The 23,815-nt window shown below is 37.2% G+C and overlaps 1 protein-coding gene across 5 annotated transcripts in view; it reads left to right on the top strand.

The window, feature by feature from the left end:
* The window catches only part of nfat5b (nuclear factor of activated T cells 5b), a 70,183-nt gene extending 47,860 nt beyond the window's left edge, over positions 1-22,323 (top strand). For 4 of the 5 annotated variants that reach the window (XM_051114472.1, XM_051114477.1, XM_051114475.1 and 1 more), the window contains 11 exons: positions 433-991; positions 7,060-7,246; positions 7,376-7,566; positions 7,700-7,872; positions 12,360-12,494; positions 12,577-12,632; positions 13,911-14,043; positions 14,328-14,396; positions 14,503-14,597; positions 15,707-17,423; positions 18,661-22,323. In XM_051114472.1, the coding sequence (XP_050970429.1) occupies positions 433-991; positions 7,060-7,246; positions 7,376-7,566; positions 7,700-7,872; positions 12,360-12,494; positions 12,577-12,632; positions 13,911-14,043; positions 14,328-14,396; positions 14,503-14,597; positions 15,707-17,423; positions 18,661-18,893 (3,548 nt within the window). In that variant the 3' untranslated portion in view covers positions 18,894-22,323. The remainder of the gene's footprint in view (positions 1-432; positions 992-7,059; positions 7,247-7,375; positions 7,567-7,699; positions 7,873-12,359; positions 12,495-12,576; positions 12,633-13,910; positions 14,044-14,327; positions 14,397-14,502; positions 14,598-15,706; positions 17,424-18,660) is intronic. The other variant, XM_051114473.1, reaches the window with a different exon arrangement.
* The last annotated feature ends 1,492 nt before the right edge of the window (positions 22,324-23,815 follow it).

Raw genomic sequence — 23,815 nt, 5'->3', positions numbered from 1 at the left:
ACACGTAACAAATTTTGAGGGTCGTATGCAAGAGCTCATTTACTGTAGATTTCCAATGTATGCTTAAATAAAACCCAAGACATGAGAGGATATTATGGCTAGCGGGCTGTGCGTAATGTCTTGGAGAGTGATGTCATGCCCTGCTCTGCAGTAACTCTACATGAAATGCTTGTTTTTCTTTTTTCACAGATGTTATTCAGCATGATCATTTTGCTCCCGTTGTTTGTTGATTTATTTCCACAGCATTTCAACTGCTTCTTTTCACATTTGCCCTAATGATAGATAATGCTCTGTGAAAGATTAAAAACAGGAACTTTTGGAAAGAAAAGATAAAAAGCAATCATGAGAAGTGTCTTGACTTGACTGGGACTGTTGGCTCATGTCGATACCTTGTCAATGCCTTTATTCACTGTCTAATTGTACACACTACAGATGCCTCGTCCGCCTCTTCTGCTATGAGCATGGGAAGTCCTCGCAGTGCTTTTCCCACCTCTTCCACCTCAGCTTCAGAACGCATCGCCACGCACGAAAGCAGCACGCCGGGAGATGTTAGCGGTCGAAGAAAAGCCGAGGTCCTGGCTGCGGAAAACAAGCTTTCCGGCCGAGAAAAAGGAGGTCAGCAGCCCCAGCAGCAACACCAGATGACACCCTCCAAACGGCCTGTCCTTAACATCTCGCCTCCGCCCGAGGACCTGTTCGATGACAGTCACATGTCCTGCCAGGATGAGCTGCTTCTCGACTCAGAGCAGAGTAACAGCATCTGGATGGAAAACTCGGTGTCCAACTTCAGTATTGTGAGCTCCAGCTCCTACAATGACAACACTGAAGTGCCCCGCAAGGCCCGTAAGTGCACCCCGCGACAGAAGCCTGGGCCAAAGCCGGTTCCTGCTGAAGAAGCCAGCATGGATGTCTTCGATGCAGATAGTGCCAAAGGTCCACACTTTGTGCTCTCGCAACTTGGCCCAGACAGCAAGACCTGTTCCAAAGCAAGGTGAGTCATTTAGTACCACGGTACACTTCATAAAAACTTTGGTGCCTCTTTTTTGGAGATTGGTGTGAAGGAACCAAAATATTGAATCCAATTACAGGTCACTCAAAAATTAAAAATCTGTCATTTACTCTGTCATGTGTCATTATAAACCCTAGGGGCCAGTTGTTCAAAAAGCTGGATCAGCAATGATCTGAATTTGAAAATACCATGTTTTGCTATCCAGGATCAGGTAATTCATCTTACATTTCTTTTTTCAAAGCAAAATTGGATTGGATCACAATGATCCACGTAAACACCAAATCTGCATTACTAGTGCTCTACAGAGTCCCTAAAGGGACATATACGTATATATATACAGTCAAACCAAAATTTATTCAGACACCTTCAACATTTCTCACATTATCACATTTTATTCACTATAATTTAGAAAATGGTAATAAAATATGATAGTAACTCAGAGTTAAATTGTGTCAGAACAAATTTATTTTAGATAATGTCAGATAACTTTGATAGAAAGGTATGTCATGGACAACTGTTAGTATGACAGTATTTACACAACTATCAATACTTTGTTGACCAGTTAACCATTGTTTATTCTGTGGTGTAAAAAGGTGGCATTAGCAATTAAAGAAAAAAACACGTACAAAACATGATCAGGTCAAAGTGTCTAAATAATTTTTGTTCTGATGTTTTATCAGTTCTACTAGTAGTTCAATGTATGAAGAATTATTGGGTATAATATGTCACAGTTTACTTTATTTTGCTGTCCTCACATAAATAAGCTATAGTGTCCTGCACCTACTAACAAAAAATATCAGAAAATTATATATATATATATATATATATATACAGTCATGTGAAAAAGTTAGGACACCCTATTGAATTTCATGGTTTTCTGTATCAGGACATAATAAAAAATGATCTGGTCCTTGGCAGGTCTTAAAATTTGGAAAATAAATCCTCAGATAAACATCATCACATGACATATCACACAGTGTCATTATTTATTTAAGAAAAATACAGCCAAGAGGGAAAGGCCATGTGTGACAAAGTTAGGACACCCTATGAGTCAGTTGCCTGTAGATCCACTTTTAGCAGCAATAACTTGAAACATTCGTTTTCTGTGTGACTTTCTCAATCTCTCACATCATTCTGGAGGAATTTGGACCACTCTTCTTTTCAACGTTGCTCCAGTTTATTGAGGTTTGTTTGCTTATGCACAGCTCTCACCACAGCATTAGGATGACCGTGATTCTTTTCTTTTCAGCCATTCTGTTGTAGATTTGCTGGTGTGCTTTGGATCATTGTCCTGTAGCATGACCCACTTTTGGCCCAACTTTAGTGGTCAGACAGATGCCCTCGCATTTGACTCTAAAATACTTTGATATACAGATGAGGTTAATGGCCAACTCAATGACTGTGAGGTGTCCAGGTCCTGTGGCTATAAAACAAGTCCAAAATGATCAGCCCTCATCCAGCATGCTTGTCTTTTGGTATGTTTTGTTTGTGCTGACATGCTCTTTAGATTTTCACCAAACGTGGCGCTGTGCATTATGGCCAAACATCTCCACTTCGGTCTTGTCTGTTCAAAGGACATTATTCTAGAAGACTTGTGTTTTGTTCAGATGCAACTTTGCAGACCTAAACTGTGCTGCAATGTTGTGTTTTTTTAGATAGAAGAGGCTTTTTTTTGACACGGTGCAATTTGTCATGTGTTGTTGTTCATCTGAGGTTATATTTTCGATATAACGAAATATATTTCAAATTTTAAGAGGACCAGTTTTTTTTTAATGATGTCCTGATATGGAAAACCTTGGCATTCAATAGGGTGTCCTAACTTTTTCACATGACTGTATACATACATAATTATATATATATATAAAATATATGCAACATTTTATCTGTGAGAATGCAGAAACAAACAAAAAAACAAACTTTAAATTAAATATATTTTTTGCTTGATTTTGACAGCTGTTGAATTTGGGGATTTGGGGATATATTACATGTTACAAATGTTGTATTTTTTGGACGAGTTTTAAACTTTTATTACATTTTTGTCCCTGAAATCCACCCTTCTTTTGGGATCAGAATAATCCTTTTTTTTTAAATCAAAAGCATCCCAATCTTACTAAAACACAAACTGAGGATATAATCCAAATCAAAACCAAGGTTGGACTTTATGATCTATTCTGAATTCAGAATCCTTTTTTTTCTTTTGAACAACCCATTTTCAAATTTTTTTATTTAATCCGATGGCCAAAATCCGATCAGGTTACTTTTGAACAACTGACCCCAGGATCAGGTAATCTATCTTACTTTTCTGCTGGTTTTTCAAAGCAAAACTGACAATGATCCAGATAAATATTTTGTCAGATTACCAAATCTGGATTACTAGTGCTCTACAGAGCCCCTAAAGGGACATGGTGATGGAAAAAATGGGTAACCTTTTACAGTAAGGCTCATTAGTTAACTACAGAAATACAAGAATGAACAATACTTCTATAGCATTTGTTTATCTTAGTTAATGTTAATTTCTGCATTTACTAATGGATTATTAAAATCACAAGCCATGTTTATTAACATTAATGCATTTAAAATGTTAATGCACTGTGAACTAACATGAACAAATGTAAACAACTGTATTTTTATTAACTAATGTTAACAAAGATTAATAAATAAGGTATGTGTTGTCCACGAACGTTCATGTTAGTTAATACATTAACTAATGTTAACAAATGACACCTTAATGTAAAGTGTTACCAAAAATGTCAATGTTTTGCATTCGCTCAGAAGAGTTTCGCATTGCATTTACACAATGATTGTGCCAATGTAGTTTAAAAAAAAAAAAACTAATTAAAATGTAATATTAAAAATAATATTTTTGTTTGATTTTGACAGCTTTTTGGGGATTCGATTTCAGAACCTTTTTTTTTCCTAGTATACAACTCATTGTCAACATTTGATCCAATCCAATAGCTCAGTGGTTTTCAAACCAGTCCTGGAAGCACCCCTGCCCTGCGTATTTTGTAGGCCTATGGCTGTTTCTCAATTCCAAGAATGCAAAGAACTGACTCGTGTTCTCGTGGAGACTGGTCTTGCCAGACTTCCTTGAAAGAACAAACTCGGAATGATGCGAGAACACACAACTCTTCTTTGTGAGAATTGAGATGCGCTGTGTTCTTGCTGCTCAACTGACAGTCCCAGCAGGTTGTAAGGAGCGAGACAGCAGCACACAGTGCACAATAACATCACAAACAAATGCGTCTTCTGTGATTTCTAACGGTTCGAGTCTCTCAAGTCTGCATTCACTGCATCCTCGATTTCAAGAACACATGCGGGCACTTTCATGTGTCCTCTGTACTTGCGTTCTTGAGTATTGGAATTGAACTTCGACGGTTAATGATGACGTAGAGCGAGAACACAAAGATGCAAGATCGCATAAGAATGCATATTGAGAAACGGCCTATGTCACCCTCATCTAACACACCTGATTCAGCTCATCAGCTCGTTAGTAGAGGCTGCACAACATGAATTGGGTATGTCTGATAAGGGAGACATACAAAATGTGCAGGGCAGGGGTGCTTCCAGGACAGGTTTGAAAACCACTGCGATAGCTGAAATCCCATCAGATTACTTTTGAATAACTGGCCCTAGATATTAGACAAGATGTTCCCAGCTAATAAAAATGTTCCAAAAACATTCCTAAAAAATGTTCAATTTTATAGTTTTGCAAACATTATAGAACTGTTATATCTGAAAGTAGTAACATTTAAAAATGTTAAAAGAATGTCCAACTAAAATGATTCAGAAAAACGTTCCATAAACAATGTTTAAATGATAGTTTGTTTTGAGAATGTTATTAAAGACTAAATGACTTTCAATGAACATCCTATTAACATTACTGAACAAATTAGTTTGTTTGTTCATAACTGCTAGCATTCTCATCAAGTCATGAAAACATTATTTCTTTATGTTCTATTAATGTTTCAAATTGCCCAGTTTTTCTTTTACAGTCATGACCAAAAATATCAGCACCCTTGCAATTCTGTCAGAAAATGCAACACTTCTCTCAGAAAATTGTTCCAGTTGCAAATGTTTTGGTATTCACATGCTTATTGTTTTTGTTTGCACTGCAACAACACAAAAACAGAGAAGAAAAGTCAAACATGATAAAACTTCACACAGAACTCAAAAATGGACTGGACAAAATTATTGGCACCTTGTCAAAATTGTAAGAAAGAAATGCTCCTGTAATTTGTATTTAGACACTCCTGTGGGATGTAACCGGTGTGGCTAATATAGTAATCACACTTGCAACCAGTTAAAAATGGAGAAAAGTTGACTCAACCTTTGTGTTGTGTCACACTGAGCATGGAAAGAAGTGTGAAGACTTGTCTGTGGATTTGAGAGAAAAAAAAATGTGGAAAAACATGGACAATCTCAAGGCTACAAGTCCGTTTTCAGAGATCTTAATGTTCCTGTGTCCACTGTGCGCAATATCATCAAGAGGTTTACAGCCCATGGAACTGTAGCTAACCTCCCTGGACATGGACGGAAAAGTAAAATTAATGAAAAATTACAACGAAGGATTGTTCTAATGGTGGATAAAGAACGCTGATTAACTTCCAAACAAATTCAAGCTGATCTGCAGACACAGGGTACAATAGCGTCAGCACTATCCATCGCCATCTGAATCAAAAGGGACGCTATGGTAAGAGACCCAGGAGGACACCACTGTATAAAAAAGTAAGACTGGAGTTTGCCAAAACCTATGTGACAAAACCACAATCCTTCTGGGAGAAGGTACTGTGGACAGATGAGACAAAAGTAGCTTTTTGATAAATTACATCATGGCACTGTTTACAGAAAAAGAAATGAGGCCTTCAAAGAATAGAACACAGTCCCTACAGTCAAACATACTGGAGGTTCAAAGATGTTTTGGGGCTGCTTTGCTGCTTCTGGCACTGGATGACTGTGTGAACGGTATCATGAAATCTGATGATTACCAAGAAATTTTGGGGGTGCAATGTAGTGGCCAGTGCCAGAAAGCTGCGTCTCCACCAGAGGTCATGGGTCTTACAGCAGGACAATGACCCGAAACACACTTCAAAAAGCACTCAGAAATGGTTACAAACAAACGCTGGAAAGTTCTAAAAATGGCCAGCAATGAGTCCAGATCTGAATCCCATAGAACACCTGTGGAGAGATCTCAAAACAGCATCCTTCAAATCTGAATGACCCAGAGCAGTCTGCAAAAGAAGAGTGGTCCAAAATTCCAGTAGAGAGGTGTAAGAAACTCATTTATGGTTACAGGAAGTGATTGATTTCAGTTGTTTTTTCCAAAGGGTGTGCTACCAAATATTAAGTTAAGGGTGCCAATAATGTTCAGTGCATTTTTTGGGTTCTGTGTGGAATTGTATCAGATTTTACTTTTCTTCTCAGTTTTTTGTGTTGTTCCAATGCAAATAATAAAAAAAAAAAAAACATGTGAATACCAAAACATTTGCAATTGGAACAATTTTCTGAGAGAAGTGTTGCATTTTCTGACAGAATTGCAAGGGTGCTGATATTTTTGGCCATGACTATGTTCCAAGAAAGAAAGTAAAAACTGGAATATATGACATGTCTTTTCAAATCTGAATAGCATCACACACCTTTGGCATCTTTGTAAATGGTTACAGAAAAAAACTGGGCATCATACACAAAATTATGCACTACTGAGGATCACACACTAGCAGAAATTTAGATTGTTCCTAAATACTAAAAACTCAAGATGACAAAAAAGACAGATGGCAAATGAAAGCCTTTGGCTCAATATCATATGTTGAGGTCCTCCGACTGGATTAACTAGAATTTTCTGTAAATTCCCTCAACTCCAGCTGCTGAAAATCTGCAATCTGGCTCTGACTTTCAGTAACTGGCGGCTTTTGTAACTAATAAGTCAAACAGGTCTTGGAATAAAAAGAGAGAGTAATTTGTGACATAAATTTCATTTCTGGATAAATTTATGGTTTATAAGCCACTGTTAAAGTAGCTTTCAGCTGATGTGCATCATCTTTAATACATAGCTCCGATGGACCACAAGCATCTGGTCTCAAAGGTGGGATACTGTCTTGTCAGTATCCTCAGAAAAGTGAAGGGAAAGAACTGAAGATTGTGGTGCAGCCTGAGACTCAACACAGAGCGCGTTACCTGACTGAAGGCAGCCGTGGATCTGTGAAAGACCGAACACAGCAGGGTTTCCCTACTATCAAGGTGGGTCACATGGAGTTACTTGAACCAAAAGAACCTACAGTTAGACAAATCCTATGTTTCATACTTTTCACTATTGATTAAAGGATGCATGTTACTCTTAGTTAATCACAAGTTTCTTGATTATCGTAGCTTGAGGGTGTGAAGGAGTCAGTAGTCCTGCAGATTTTTGTAGGCAATGATGCTGGACGTGTGAAGCCCCACGGCTTCTACCAGGCTTGCAGAGTTACTGGCCGTAACACAACCGCCTGTAGGGAGGTGGACATCGAAGGCACCACTGTCATCGAAGTGCCTCTGGATCCCAGCAGCAATATGACTCTGGCGTATGTAACGACATGTCAGCTATGTAGAATTGCATCAGACTTTCATGCTTTACATTCAGAGGCTGTAGTGTTGAAATGTGGTTGAAAGCATTGACACTGACAGTGACCAGCTGACGTTCAGGTGTCTCTACAGTGTGGACTGCGTGGGGATCCTGAAGCTCAGGAATGCTGACGTGGAGGCCCGTATCGGGGTGGCTGGATCTAAGAAGAAGAGTACCCGTGCCAGGCTGGTGTTTCGAGTCAACATCCCACGCCCGGATGGCTCTGTGCTCACGTTACAGACCTCGTCGTCTCCCATACTGTGCAGTGAGTGGCTTTGGGTTATTCATAGCATCTCCCTGCTGGCGAGCCCAGCTGGTGCTCTCATCACATAGGAGAGGTAGGGATTAGAAGGGGGGGGGGTAATGAATGTTTATATTATTAAGGCCATAGAGCCAAAAAAAAATAAAAAATGAATCCAAGCCAGAATATCAGGTGCCTGCTGAAGAGAGCTACTAGGCCTGTGATGAATTGCAGTACTTTGTTTTGAAATTGAATTTCTGTGTCACCAGCAAGTAAAGTAGAGGAGTGGTTCAGGTTGGTTGTAATTTAAGTTCTGCTGACACCATCTGTAGCATTCTGTCGATTATCACAGGAAATGATTTTGATTGTGTTAAAGGGATAGTTCATTAAAAAATGAAAATTACCTCATCATTTACTCACCCTCAAGCCATCCTAGGTGTATGTGACTTTCTTCTTTCAGACAAATACAATCTGAGTTGTATTAAAAATTGCGACCCTGGACCATATAAAACAGTCATAAGCCACATTTTTTTTTAATTAAAAGAGAAGTCCACTTCCAGAACAACAATTTACAGATGATGTACTCACCCCCTCCTCGCCGAGGAAGAAGGGTCTTATCTAGCGAAACAATTGGTTATTTTCATAAAAATAATACAATTTATATACTTTTTAATGTCAAAGGCTCGTCTTGTCTTGCTCTTCCCAACTTCTGTTTTTTTTCCGGTTCATGACAGTTAGGGTATGTCGAAAAACTCCAATCTCATGTTCTCACTCAACTTCAAAATCATCCTATATCACCTTTTTTGTTAAGGGTGTTTGATCTTCTTTGCATGTTCACTTTGCAAAGACTGTGTCGTACTTCTGCAGTGATGTAGGATGGTTTTGAAATCATTTTTGAAGTTGAGGGAGAAAATACGATTGGAGTTTTTCAACATACCCTAACTGTCTTGAGTCAGAATACACAGAGTTCAGGGAGAGCAAGACAAGATGAGCATTTGAGATTAAAAAGTATTTAAGTTGTATTTTTCTAATGAAAATAACCGATCGTTTCGCTAGAAAAGACCCTTCTTCCTTTACAACCGCATTTGGGATCGTTTGAAGCCACATTTAAACTGTCTTTTGGAAGGTCAAACTCGGGGCACCATAGGAGTCCATTATATGGAGAAAAATCCTGAAATGTTTTCCCCAAAAAACACAATTTCTTAATGACTGAAGAAAGAAAGACACATTATCTGTAAATTGTTGTTCTGGAAGTGGACTTCTCCTTTAAGATTTATACATCATCTGAAAGCTGAATAAATAAGCTTTCCATTGATGTATGGTTTGTTAGCTTATTGAAAATCTGGAATCTGAGGGTGCAATAAATCAAAATATTGAGAAAATCACCTTTAAAGTTGTCCAAATGAAGTTCTACTCAAAATGAAGCTTTGATATATTTGTGGTGGGAAATTTACTAAATATCTTAATGGAACATGATCTTTACATAATATCCTAATAATCGATAATTTTGACCCATACAACATATTTTTGGCTATTGCTACAAATATACCGTGCTACTTAGGACTGGTTTTGTGGTCCAGGCTTACAAATGTCCTGGCTCTTCCAAGCGTTACAATGGAAGTGAATGGGTGTTGAGATTTTGAAGTCCAATAAAGTGCACCCATCCATCATAAAAAGTACTCCACACAGCTCTGGGGGGCTAATAAAGGTTTTCTGAAGTAAATCGATGCATTTGTGTAAGAAAAATATCCATATTTAAAACTTTTAGAGAGTGGCATTCCAGCAGATGACATAGGCGAGAGCAGTGATGAATGCAAAAGTGCAGTGAAGAGAGCAAAACAAAATGCATTGATTTGTGTCAGAAGGCCTTTATTAACCCCTGGAGCCTTGGAGTACTTTTTATGATGGATCGATGCACGTTATTGGACTTCAAAATCTCAGCAGCCATTCACTGCCATTATAAAGTTTGGAAGAGCCAGGACATTAATGTAACTCTGATTGTATGTGTCTGAAAGAATAAAGTCATCTACACATAGGATGGCTTGAGGGTGAGTAAATCCTGTGGTGATTTTCATTTTTGGGTGAACTATCCCTAAGGATTTGCATTAGGATTTTTAAAGAAATAGTACATCCAGAAATTAACATTTGCTGAAAATGTTCTCACCCTCAGGACATCCAAGATGTAGATGAGTTTGTTTCTTCATCAGAACAGATTTGAAAAAAATTAAGCATGACATCACTTGCTCACCAATAGATCCTCTGCAGTGTATGGGTGCCATCAAGCAAGCAGTCCAAATGACTCCAGTCCATCAGTTAATGTCTTGTGAAGTAAATAGCTGTGTGTTTGTTGGAAACAAATCCATTGAGACTTTTAACTTCAAACCATTGTAAGCCTAAAGTATGAGTCTTCTATCCATAATATTGCCATAATTTAAGTTCTTTTATGTGAATCAGGAGAAAAATTTGTACAGATCAAGCACGGTTTACAAGTGAAAACAGTTCTGATTTTGATGTGAGAGGACAACAGGGGATGGGCTGTTTCACTGAAGGAAAGGTTATTATGGATTATGAACTCATGATTTTAGCCCGAAATGAAAATAAAAAAAATAAAATGCGCCGATCCCTGATCTGACTAAATGCGACTATGTTCGCGCAAATCATACATGATGCAGCTTCACCTACAGCAGAAGTGAGTATAAAGGTTTTTTATGCATCTTTGCAAATCGCCTTTCCTAATAATGTGCTAGTTAGCAAGTTTTGCGGATAAATTCGGACGATGACCCCTTTAAAGGTGTGGCACTCAGTGTTGGGGGTAACGCACTACAAGTAACGCAGTTACGTAATATTATTAATTTTTCCAACTAACTAGTAAAGTAGTAAAATATCTTTCAAATGAGTAACACTTTTTTCAAATGAGTAACACCAGTTACTCTCCCAAAATCCCCATATTGAGAGAAATCGGGAGTAAGATGTTACTTTAGTTCTAGAATAAATGTGAACATGCATTAATTCATCTCACAAAAAAAACAGATTCAGTATTCCTCAAAATGAATAAAAACAGTGAAATTCAACTCAGAATATGATGCAAACCTGCAATAATTAAATATGTTAAATAATACAATTCAACCATAGTAATAAGCAAAAATTACTCAAGATAATCTAACATTTGTTTTCCTTTTTTTATTGCTGAAGAGTTGAGGTTTTTTTTTCTTCTGTGGTCTACTGTACGGACGTGAATTTACTTTTCTCAAAGCCTGAGGCTTTTGTTGTGAAAAGGCTTTTACATTTGCCAAAAATAGAACTTTTAATATTAAAATTAAGCAAGCAAGCCTTGCCCAGGTTTAAAAAGTAATGCAAACGTAAAGTAACGCATTACTTTCCATAAAAAGTAACTAAGTAACGTAATTGGTTACTTTTTTAGGGAGTAACTCAGTATTGTAATACATTACTTTTAAAAGTAACTTTCCCCAACACTGGTGGCACTCATGCTGTGGAATGGTAAAAACATGGTTCCCACAAGTCCTTGAAATCCTTGAAAGTTTGTGAATCTGAAAAAACATTTCATGGCACTGGAAAGCTTTTGATACATTTGAACATACATAGATACATGTCCTTGAAAATGCTTGAATTTATTTTGTGCAAGAGGTTTTCTGGAAAAAATTCCATATTATTCCCTCCGGTCCACTAAAGTGTTATTTTGCCAACACTTCATGGCCTATGCATACTAGCTTGCTAGATTTACATTTGTTACACGCATTTACCCGTTACGTTAAGTGTTTTCTGTGTGAGGTACTTTGTGTTGTATGTTGCCATGACGTTTACGTGTGCACGAAACGACTACAATGGTACCTCAACGTTTCACAGACACACCGTGAAACATTGCAAAAATAAGCTGTGAAGTTCGAATAAAACGTTCTTTTGCATAGTTGTGTTTGACACACAAAATCTGTAACAATGTATCTTACAAGGTAACACGATGTAACCTTGCTCTCACTTGAATTGTATCCCCACATTAAGTGCTTGAATATGAGGGTATTGGACCTGGAAAGTCTTTGAAAGATCTTTATGTTAAAGTTAACCAAGGTGTGGGAAGCCTGTAAAAAAAACAGCATATGCGTATGTGAATGATTATTTGCAGTTCATTTAATTATCATGTTATTAATTTGATTTAGAATTTTACTCAACTGAGAAGTTAAAACTAATTCACTGACAATTAAACTCGAAGTAATTGTACCATGAGATTAAAAAGCATAAATGTGAATCTTGCCCATTTTTCTAGGTAAATGCACTTCTGGATATGCATTACCAGCATAAAACCTGTGTTCCTTCATGGTTTCCTTCTGTGGATTCAAAGCAAAAGTAACCAGGTTTTTCGCTAGTCACGAGATTTGGCTATATGGCTTTGTTGACTAAATATTTAGTAATGGTCTGCTGCACAGAAACATTGTTACCTGGTTGTGTATCCTAATGGTCGCTTTCTCTCTTTCTCCGATTGGTCCTGTTTTTTATAGCCCAGCCTGCAGGAGTACCTGAGATTCTCAAGAAGAGTTTGCACAGCTGTTCGGTTAAAGGGGGGAGCGAAGTCTTTATTATTGGAAAAAACTTTCTCAAAGGAACCAAGGTCATATTTCAGGAGAATTCTTCAGGTATCTCTACATGTTAAAAAGTATCATGCCCTTTTCTGTGCAGATTTCCTGCACTGTTTAACCTTTGCCTTTTTGACTGTAGCAGATGATAAATCCTGGAAAGCAGAGGCTGACATTGACATGGAGTTTTTCCATCAGGTAAGCCATAGCATCTGCTGTGTCTATTATTTGACTGGGTGGGCTGATCAAGCACTACAAAAATAGAGGCAGCTTTGCACAGGTCACAGATATTGGTGCCTCCGATTGTTGCCTGACATGAATATTGGAAGAGCGGCAGATTACTGACCTAGATAAATAAGCAGTACGCAATACCATTTTTAGTTCTTTCTGAGCAAGTGTTGAATATACACTACCAGTCAAAAGTTTTTGAACAGTATGATTTTTAATGTTTTTTTTTTTGTTTGTTTTTTAAAGAAGTCTCTTCTGCTTACCAAGCCTGTATTTATTTTATCCAAAGTACAGCAAAACAGTACATTTTTAAAAAAATCCTATTGTCCTATTTAAAATAAATGTTTTCAATTTGAATATATTTTAAAATGTAATTTATTCCTGTGATTTCAAAGCTGAGTTTTTAGTGTCATTACTCCAATCACATGATCCTTCAGAAATCATTCTAATATTCTGATTTGCTGCTCAAAAAACATTTATTATTATTAGTGTTATGTTAAAAACAGCTGCTTTAAATATTGATAATAATAATAAAATGTTTCTTGAACAGCAAATCAGCATATTAGAATGATTTCTGAAGGACCATGTGACACTGGAGTAATGATGCTGAAAATGTAGCTTTAATCACAGGAATAAATTACATTTTAAAATAGAAAACAGTTTCAAATAGAAAACAGTTATTTTAAATAGTTAAAATATTTCAGAATTTTGCTGTTTTTGCTGTACTTTGCATCAAACAAATGCAGGCTTGGTGAGCAAAAGAGACTTGAGAGACTTGAAAAGACACTTGAAAAACATTAAAAATCGTACTGTTCAAAATCGTTTGACTGGTAGTGTATTTATTTATTTATTTGGATCCATGGTAGTGTATGTATTTATTTATTTGGATACATGGTAGTGTATTTGCTTTTGCTTTTGACCTGCCCTGAAATATCAGCAGTAATCTTGGTAATTTCCAGTGTTTTTTTTTAAATGCTACCACAGCTAGCTCTATTATAGAGCTCTATTATACTTATGCATAGGGTCCAAAATGTACACAAATGTATGTAAAAATGGCTAAAAAAAATAGAGGAGTACATAAATCTGGTGAGCATTAAAATTGCAACAACATATGGTCAATTTGAGTGAATTTTATTAAATTGTCTGAATCTTTAAAGTCATATAAATTAACAGAGTCAGATTCAACTGCCGTAAATTAATAAATAAACTGTGGAATTTTTTTTTATCTTTGACTTTCTCCTCTTTTAGAATCACCTCATAGTCAAAGTCCCTCCATATCAAAATCCAGCTATCACATCTCCTGTATCTGTTGGTATCTATGTTGTTACGAATGCTGGACGTTCCCATGATGTTCAACCATTTACATACACTCCAGAGCCAGGTCAGTTTAATCTCCACTGTAAACGTGACCCAGGTTTGCTAAAAAGTGTTTATTAAGAAGTGTATCCCAACCCTGTTCCTGGAGGCACACCAACAGTACACATTTTGGGTGCCTCCCTTATCTAACTCATCCATATCAGGACTTGGAATCTCTACTAATGACGAGTTGAATCAGGTGTGTTTCTTTTGGAAGAGTTTGAAAACATGCACTCTGGGTGTGCCTCTAGGAACAGTACTGGGATGCATTCTAAAAATCACTGATCTAGAAACATGCTTTTTTTACAGTTGTCGATTCTTCTGTGAAAAAGGAAGTCTTGCCTCCAGTGACACCGTGTTGTTTTGAACAAATGAAAGGTGAGCAAACATCTATGTGTCTATCAGCTTTATGTAATAGTGCTCCATGGCAGCCAGGTTTATGTACTGTAAGTGTCACTGGCCCACTGTCTTTTGTTTCATATAGTAATTGATACTGCCTTGATGACGCCTGTTTTGCCTCTTGTTAAACGAGAAGAAGTCACTCCAATGGAGGTCTCCAGTAACCCCTCAGCCTTCAAGGTTTGTACAAATCACCACCACAATAAATCAGCACTACATCAAGCAGTTCTGTATTTTTCGTAGGGCAGCACCCTAATAGTCAACTAACCGTTAGTCGTCAAAAAAAGGTTGGTTGATCAAAATTTTTATAGTCGCATAGTTGCAGAAAAAAAATGCACAGGAAGTGGTGAAGTCATGCAATCCATGACCGACAGCTCATTAATGGTTTGTTTATGTGGTAATATAGTATATCTGGCAGGACATCCAAACGCTCACCTATCATTCATTCATTCATTTATGGCTTTTTATCTGAAAGATGTATGTAGTAGCAACTTTACATGGCATCTTAATCTAATGTTAACCTAGAAATGTGCACTATTGAAGTGTCTGTACGGAGTGTGGAAGCCGAACAGTTGCACGGTCACTGCATACTAGATGGAGGTACCAGGTGTGATCACTTGCTCTTAAAAGTCATTTTTGGTCATAGAGATAGAAGTAATACATCTTTTGAATCTGAAAAGACTCTACGTTTATTTGTGTGCACTCACAATAACAACGAAACGTTGCGCTTTTGTAAAATAATAAAAACAAACAGGATGCGCTTTCTGCCGTCTAGGTCTCTGAGAACTTGAGAGCAAAACTTCAAAACTCTGTGTATGTCTTACAGACATAAAAAATATATCTGTAGAGAGTGAAATGTCTACTTTCATATGAACCAATTCAAATGGAGAACAAAAATTCTCAGATTATGTAATCCGTATGAAACATGCATACAGGCGCATCCTCTACTGCGAAGATGATGTGTCTGTGTTGCCATCGCCGACTTCATCTCTTACGCTGAAAACAAAAAAAGCACTAGTTTATCAATAAATTATTAAAACATTAATGCAGCCTCCTTACTGTTTTTTCCCTAAAACATTCATAGTTATTATATCAGCCAGTGCGCTTGAGCGCTTATTAGGCTATGTGGGCAATTAAAGTCTCATTATTATTATTTATATCGTTTAATAATAACGTGCATCTAATAGTTGACTAATGCTTTAAAATGAACGACTACTAATCAACCAGAAAAATCTTTAGTCTAGGGCAGCCCTAATTTTTGGATAAATTCCTTGTTTGTAACCCTACAGACGTCTGAAGTCATCAATTCAGCCCAGCAAGCCTTAGATATGAGTGCTGAGATCTCCACCAACAACTGCAAATTTTCCAGTCCGCTGGCACACCAAACAAGAGAACAGGATCAATCTCAGAATTCTGTCTTTTCCAACAAAGAACCATTCAGCACCATCCAGGAACAGAATCTTGCACCGAGTGGCTCTTTCCATGTGCCTAATAAATCTCTTCTCCAGCAAGGAGTTCAGCCATTCCTCTTGGAACACAGAGAGAGTCTTGGACAGGAGAGGACAAGCAGCAGCGGTGGTTCAGTGGTGGGCCTTTCCCAGATTGATGACAGCTCACAGCAGCAGCTCTCACTTCTACCTCCGGATGAGGTGGCACAACTGGAGCAGGCCGTGCGGCAGCTGCAAGCGAAGGGATTCTGCAACATCCATATCCAGAGCGAGAACTCGCTGTCAAAACAAAGACATCATCAACTTCAACAGCAGCAGCAGCAAATCCAACAACAGCAGCAGCAAATCCAGCAACAACAGCAGCAAATACACCAACAGCAGCAGCACATTCAGCAACAAGAGCAGCAAATCCAGTTGCAGCAGCAGCAACAAGCTCTGGAGAACCTTCAGCATCAGCTCTTTCAGCCCCAGGTTCAAATCCATTGCAGTTCAGAGCAGCAGAGCTCTTCCCAAAGTATGGTTCAGAATGGAAACTCCCTCTTCCAGCAAACCCCATCACAGCAACAGCAGCAGCAACAGCAACAAGCATCCTTGTTTCAACAAGCAACCGACTTTCTTCAGCAGCAGCCCAGTCATTCCTCGCCTTCCCTGTTTCACAGTCCGACGGCCATGACCGAAGCCCAAAGCCCACAGGAGGCTCTTTTCCACACACAAAAGACCTCACCTAATTCAGATCAGGTCCAAGCTTCTCTTTTCCAGAGCAATCTCACAGTTCTCGGTGGGTCCAACATGTCTGCGGAAGCTCAGCCCTCTGCAACCAGTATGTTTCTTTCCCAGAATGCAGTACCAGGCCAGCCACAGCAACTCGCCTTTCTCACTTCTTCTCTCGAGGCCCCATCTGTATTCCAGTCTCCACCCCAGCTGTCCCCCATTCAGCAAGGCACTCCGATGGAGCAGCAGCAGTCACCACAGCATGCCCAACCTGGTTCCATGTTCCAGAGCATCTCCCAATCACCAAGCAAACTCTCGCCTGGTCAGCAGCAGCAGGCTAGTCTACTCCTCGGATCCTTAAATTCTCCAGTGACGCAAGAGCAAACCTCCAATCTGTTATTCGGTGGACAAGTCCAGATAGGATCGATGAACAACAGCAGTCTAGCTTCTCCAGAACAACAGAACACTTCCCTTCCCTTCTCTCAAGCTGGCATGGTTACAGTCAGGCAGCAGGAGACGTCTGAACGTATGACATTTCAGGATCAGACGGCCATGGTGGTCAACCCGTCCTCAAACAAGCCCATTTTCCAAGATCAGCAACCAATGCATTTGGCTCCAAGTTCTGGTACTGCCTCTTCACAAACTGTAAACCTCTTCATGGCCCAAGGGGGGATGGCTTCCCAAGAACCTCTTTTTGCACCACAGAGTGATGTAACCCGAATTCAGACCAGCACTTCCTCTCCAGTGCAACAGCCTAGTCAACTCTTTCAGACCACAATGAGTGGAAACCTCACCCAACCCAACCAGAATCAGCAGCCAGACCTGTTCCTCTTTGAGATTCAGAATGGTTAGTCAATCTTCTTAAACATACAGTTGAAGTCAAAATTGTACATTCACCTTGCAGAATCTGCAAAATGTTAATTATTTGACCAAAATAAGAGGGATCATACAAAATGCTTGTTATTTCTTTATTTAGTACTGACCTGAATATGATATGTCACATAAAAAAACGTTTACATATAGTTCACAAGAGAAAATAGCAGTTCAATTTATAAAAATGACCCTGTTCAAAAGTTTACATACACTTGATTCTTAATACAGTGTTGTTACATGAATGATCCACAGCTGTTTTTTTGTTTTTGTTTTGTTTTGTGATAATTGTTGACAAGTCCCTTGTTTGTTCTGAGCAGTTAAACTGCTCGCTGTTCTTCAGAAAAATCCTTCAGATCCCACAAATTCTTTGGTTTTTCAGCATTTTTTGTATATTTGAACCCTTTCCAACAATGACTGTATGATTTTGAGATCCATCTTTTCACACTAAGGACAACTGAGGGACTCATATGTAGCTATTACAGAAGGTTCAAACACTCACTGATGCTTCAGAAGGAAACAATGCATTAAGAGCTGGGGGTGAAAACTTTTGAAACTTGAAGATCAGGGTATATTTTACTTATTTTGTCTTCTTGGAAACATGTAAGCATCTTCTGTGGCTTCTGAAGGGTAGTAGTAAATAAAAAATATGATATTTAGGCAAAATAAGAAAAATGTAAACAACTCCATTCTGTTCAAAAGTTTTCACCCCCCGGCTCTTAATGCATTGTGTTTCCTTCCGGAGCATCAGTGAGCATTTGAACCTTGTGTAATAGTTGCATATGAGTCCCTCAGTTGTCCTCTGTGTGAAAAGATGGATCTCAAAATCAGTCATTGTTAGAAAGGGTTCAAATACACAAAAAGGCTGAAAAACCAAAGAATTTGTGTGACCTGAAGACAAACAAGGGTCTCATGAAACAAAAAAACACAGCTGTGGATCATTCAGGTAACACGGTATTAAGAATTAAGTAAATTCAACTGTTATCTTCTCTTGTGGACTATATGTAAACGTCTTCTGTGTGAAATATCTTATTCAATGCAGTACTAAATAAAAAATAACATGCATTTTGTATGATCATTCTTACTGTGGTGAAATAATTAACATTTTGCAGATTCTGTAAGGTGTATGTGAACTTTTAACTTCAACTATACTTGCTTTAGAGCTGTTTGACTCCGAGCCTTAACTCACACTAACAATTTCTTTTCTTCTGCAGAGTGCCGTCAGCTGATGAACAGCCAAGGATCTACACTGTCTGACCAGATCATTGCCATCAATCAGTCTGGACAGAGTCAGCAAGAGAGCGAGGGGCAAATCCAGTCTTTACTTGGCCAGTCCATGCCTGATCCTGGAACCGTGCAGAGCACTTTGACAACCTCTCAGAACATGGAGAAGATTGACGACCTTCTCGTGAGCCTTCAGGAGCAAGGCAATAACATCTCCTACTAGGTCCTTCAAGGTGCAGCTGCCCAATATCTCCATTCCATATATGATCGTAGATATTTCTTTCACACATTGGATAGTTGAGTGTCAATTTGGAGATATTTTGCTCATACCCCTTAAAAGAAATAGCAACACAGGCTTTAGGCCATTAAGAGTGACAATAAGAAAGCAGATCTGTTGAAAGATCTGGCAGAATCACAAGTCAATCCATGATCTGCATCTTCAGAACCCTCTGGAGAACCTCAATGCATCGTTTCACAAAGAGCAGTTCTCTGAGGAGCAAAATGCAACCCATATGTTCCCGCTATAAAGACTGTCATTAGTTCCGCAGCAACCCCCTCATAAATAAAGGCTTTGAGGCGTTTGAAATATATATTGAAGTTCCTTGAGTACACAGTAGGATATTTGAGGCACCTGGAAACCTAGAGATTCCCCAGAGGGTTTTGCTGGAGAACTGAAACGTGCCTCGATTATCTCTTTATTTTTACAGTGACAGCATTTTGAGAAGATCGGGACACATGGGATGACTGCGGTTATGCCTGAACATGATTTGTAGACTCCCCACTTTCTGAGTGAGCCTTGGATAACTTTGTGATACCTATTTTTAGCTGTAAACTAAACACATAATCACAAATGCTTGATAGAAGCAGTCTGCAGTGAGATTTTTATTTTTAACACTTTTTGTATAAAGTCATTAATACCTTTCTGTCTCAGTACACTTGAGTATCTATAAGCTATTTCTCTTTTGGAAAAATATTTGATGTAGTCAAATGGGGAAAGAAAATATCTAAGTGAAAAAAACAACAAAAAAAAGTGTTTTGGCATTTTCCTTCTAGCACTTTATATATGTTTCTAGTGTGGTTAGTTACTCCTGACTCATTGACATTTCTTCAAGATGTCTGTCTCAGACCATGTTTACTGTATTCCAGTGTCTTTCATCTCTTTGGACTTGTCTAGTTTAGACTAATCCGAATAATACTATACCAATTAGAAATGTACATTCCTGCTTTAAAAAAGCAGTTAATCTAAAAAAAAAACAAATGGCTTCTGATATTTATGTTTGATTTTGGTTTACATAAGTAATTTCTTGCCATCTCGTTTCTCATTTAGCTCGGTGTCTGCTTTGTTTTGCATGTCTGAGTGTCGTATATATATGCGTATGTGTGACATTTTATGATAATACCTCTAAAAGTGTGTCATTATTAAATTTATTCTTTACTGATTCTAAAATATTGATAGTTTATGCTTATATGATTTTGTGTCATTGTGATGGGTTATTTTATTTACCAGTGTCTGGTACGCTGGAACAAGGCCGATTGTTTTTATTGGCAAATCAGAAGGGAGTGTCTGACCAGTATTATCCACAAGTTCTCTGAATATACTGGCATACGGTCAATATGCTGGGGAAGCAACCCTTTGTTTTTTGTAGCAGTAATAGTTTTGAGCAATATTTTACAGCCAATAAATAGCCATCGGCATATCAAAACCGAAGACCATGTTAAACCTTTCATCTAAATTGGCCATTTTTGTGGCTCAGGCGGTTCGGTGTTTGTATATTCGACTATGAAGTGAGTTTTGAATGTAGAGGAACATTATGTGAGCTATATGTTTCTGGCAATATCAAGCTCATGTATGTGTTCTAGCGTCAGACATGGTGTAAAGCTGCCAAACTAGTTTGTGTGCTCAGAATATTAGGCTGATATGAAGTTAGTTGGTAGATTGTCTTGTTGTTAGCATCAGGATGAATATATATATATATATATATATATATATATATATATATATATATATATATATATATATTTATATATATATTTATATATACATTATGAGGGAGCTGTTCTCTGTAATGTCACAGAAATGGCTCATTTGAGCCTGCTATGGTATTCAATGTCAAATTTTTGACCGTTTTCTTTGCTCAGAACCTTGGGTGATTTTTATGCCTACTTTTTAGTAGAGACTATTATATCCTCTTTTTTTTGGAGAAGTTTTGCTTGAAGGGTGCTCTCATATATCTCTGCATGGGGAAGAACTGTGAACAGGAACTGGAAAAAAGAGTTTGTTTTGTGATTTATCTCTGTACAATACTCAATATTTATGTGAATATTTACTTTTTCACCATACCTCTTTTTAGAAAATATTTATTTTTGTGTCTCAAGAATTTTCACAATTAGAATCAATGCCTAGATTTCAATTGAAATGCGCAATTACAACATATTTCGTTTCTGTCATACAGTATGTCGTCTTTTAAAGAAAATAACGTGTGGAGCCCATGCACTTATTGTAACATTATGTTTAGGTTGCGCAGACATTGTTGAAAGTCAGGAGTCAGTTGTGCATTTCTATTGTACTTTCACTATTGCAAAAGGATATCATGCTTCTCAACTCTGGATTTTTAGGGGATTTAATAACTGGCTGGTCAGAACTGGACTTCCTATAATGATTTTATCAATCTTTTGGAAAATACAAGCCATATAAAAACAAACATTGCCCCTAAAAATTCTATATTGTATGATTCTTGGGACCAGTTATGAATTATTTATAGTTCAACTAAGAAATCTAAACATCTGTTTTGGGTAAAATAACATTTATAAATTAAAAAAAAATCAATAAAATGTAATAGGTAAACTGTGCAAGTGCACAGTCTTTTTTGTTTTTTTAAGTTCAACATTGCAAATGAGGCTTAAAAAGTTGTTTAATTTATTTGTATACTGAGACACATTCTTCCTATTCATCCCAATCACAAAATCTATACTAAACAATGTCTCTAATATCAGTTTTTATAATGATTGACATTGTAAATGTACAGTAATTGGTAGCTGTGCCTTCTGATTTGTATTTAAAAGCAGATCATTTCCTGGCAACTGCCTTGTTTTGACTGGTCACGAAAGCGACGCCCCTTTACAAATGAGTTTTTCAAAGAAATATACATGTATGTGTCACTTTAAAATTGACTAGATAAAGAATATGCAATATTATTTTACAGTTTGTTTAATATATGCTTCTGTTTAATTTTTGTGCAGCAGGCAATATATTGTTTTAAACAGTTAAGCAGTTAGGATGAGTGCAAGAAATAAGTCAGCCTTTTCATATTCAGTTGGACTTCTTTAATCCTTTAATAAAGAGGAACTTAAACTGTTATGGTTCTGTTGCTTATTAATATATGCTAATTCCTATTGTGCCATAATGATGTGCACAATAGGTATTATGTCTAATGGCAATATACTTTTATGTGTCAGTTTGCTATAATGTGTTGTCAAGTTTGGAAAGTCTCTGTTGGATGTGATGATAAAATATATGAGCTACTTCTGACATATTTGTGACAGTTTATTACAAAAAAATATACCTTGCTTTTGTTGGGGCATTTTTACTCTTGCAGCTATTTTTTCTGTAAATGTGCTGCTATGTATCAATAAAATAGGTTGAAGAAAAATAACTCTAGACTTGTTCTTTTTTCTTTTTTTTAATCATGCATTGATCTTTGTTTCTGGAAATGGCTGTGAGCATTGGGCTAAAATGAAAAGTCATTTTAAAGTTAAGGTTAAATAACTAATTAACTTATAATAATAATTACAATTGTAATACTTCACTATTTAGTTGGAGCTATTTCCTGTGTTTGCAATAAATGAAAAGAACTGCAGTTACGTTTTCTGAGCAGTAGAGGTCATTGTTCTCAGCCTAACAAAACGACGAGAAAAGAGAAATGAGGAAGGCCTATGTTTTAAAACTTTGTCAATAAAATACATATTACAAATATATTTAGACAACTGCTTTTTTATATTGTGAATAATATATGACCAGGACCGCTGTAAAGTTATTTAAGAGTAAAAAATATATGTGAGCACTACTTCAAAAGAGAAAACTTTACAGTAGGTTCATGTGTAGGCCTATTTTTAATTCACAAAATTAAATCATAATAAATATATTAAACACCATTACATTACACATATTTAAAACGGTGGGAGGGTGAACTACTGATATAGTAGAATTACAAGAACTGATGCAACATGACAGAATATTTCATAAATTGGGTGGAAGTGGTGGCCCTGTAAACACACACACACACACGTTGTGTTTACATGTTTTATGGGGACATTCCATAGGCGTAATGGTTTTTATACTGTACAAATCCTATTTTCTATCGCCCTACACCTACCCTACACCTAAACCTAGCCCTCACAGGAGACTGTGCACACTTTTACTTTCTCAAAAAAACTCATTCTGCATGATTTATAAGCCTGTTTCCTCATGGGGACCTCACAAATGTCCCCACGTTAAGGACCAAATGTTACAAGGATGGTAATACCAGTAAATCCTTGTGGGGACATTTGGTCCCCATAACGTGATAAATACCAGGTGCATACACACACACACACACGTTTGTTTTTGTGAATTGTGGGGACTTTCCATAGACTTCTATAGATTTTATACTGACCAAACGATATTGTCTATCCCCTAACCCTAAACCTAGCCCTCACAGAAAACATGTTTGCATCGTTACACTTTCAGATAAACACCATTTACTATTTTTAATAATTTTTTAACATTGTGGGGACCGCAGGCCGGTCCCCACAATGTCAAAAATTTCAGGTTTTACTATCCACTGTAGCAAGAACAAGTACATACACACACATTTTATTTTAGTTCCTATTTATTAATACATTTAATTTAAAGTGATCTTACACTTTTTTTTATTTCATTTATTTATTTATTTATTATTATTATTATTATGTTTTTTTAAATTTGTTATTTTTTTAATATATTTTTTGTATTTTACAGTTTCACAATTTAACCAGCTATAATGTGTTACGTGTTATTCGTTTTAAACATTAAACAAACATTAAGTAAACATTTTAATATGCGAATATTTGTCAAAAATAACTTAAAAGTTGAATTATGAGAAAACAGGAACTGATGCAACACCAGGC

Source organism: Labeo rohita, chromosome 7, assembly GCF_022985175.1.
Source record: "Labeo rohita strain BAU-BD-2019 chromosome 7, IGBB_LRoh.1.0, whole genome shotgun sequence".
Lineage (NCBI taxonomy): Eukaryota > Metazoa > Chordata > Actinopteri > Cypriniformes > Cyprinidae > Labeo > Labeo rohita.
The sequence above is the reverse complement of the archived record's forward strand: the minus strand, read 5'-3'. Positions and strand labels throughout refer to the sequence as shown.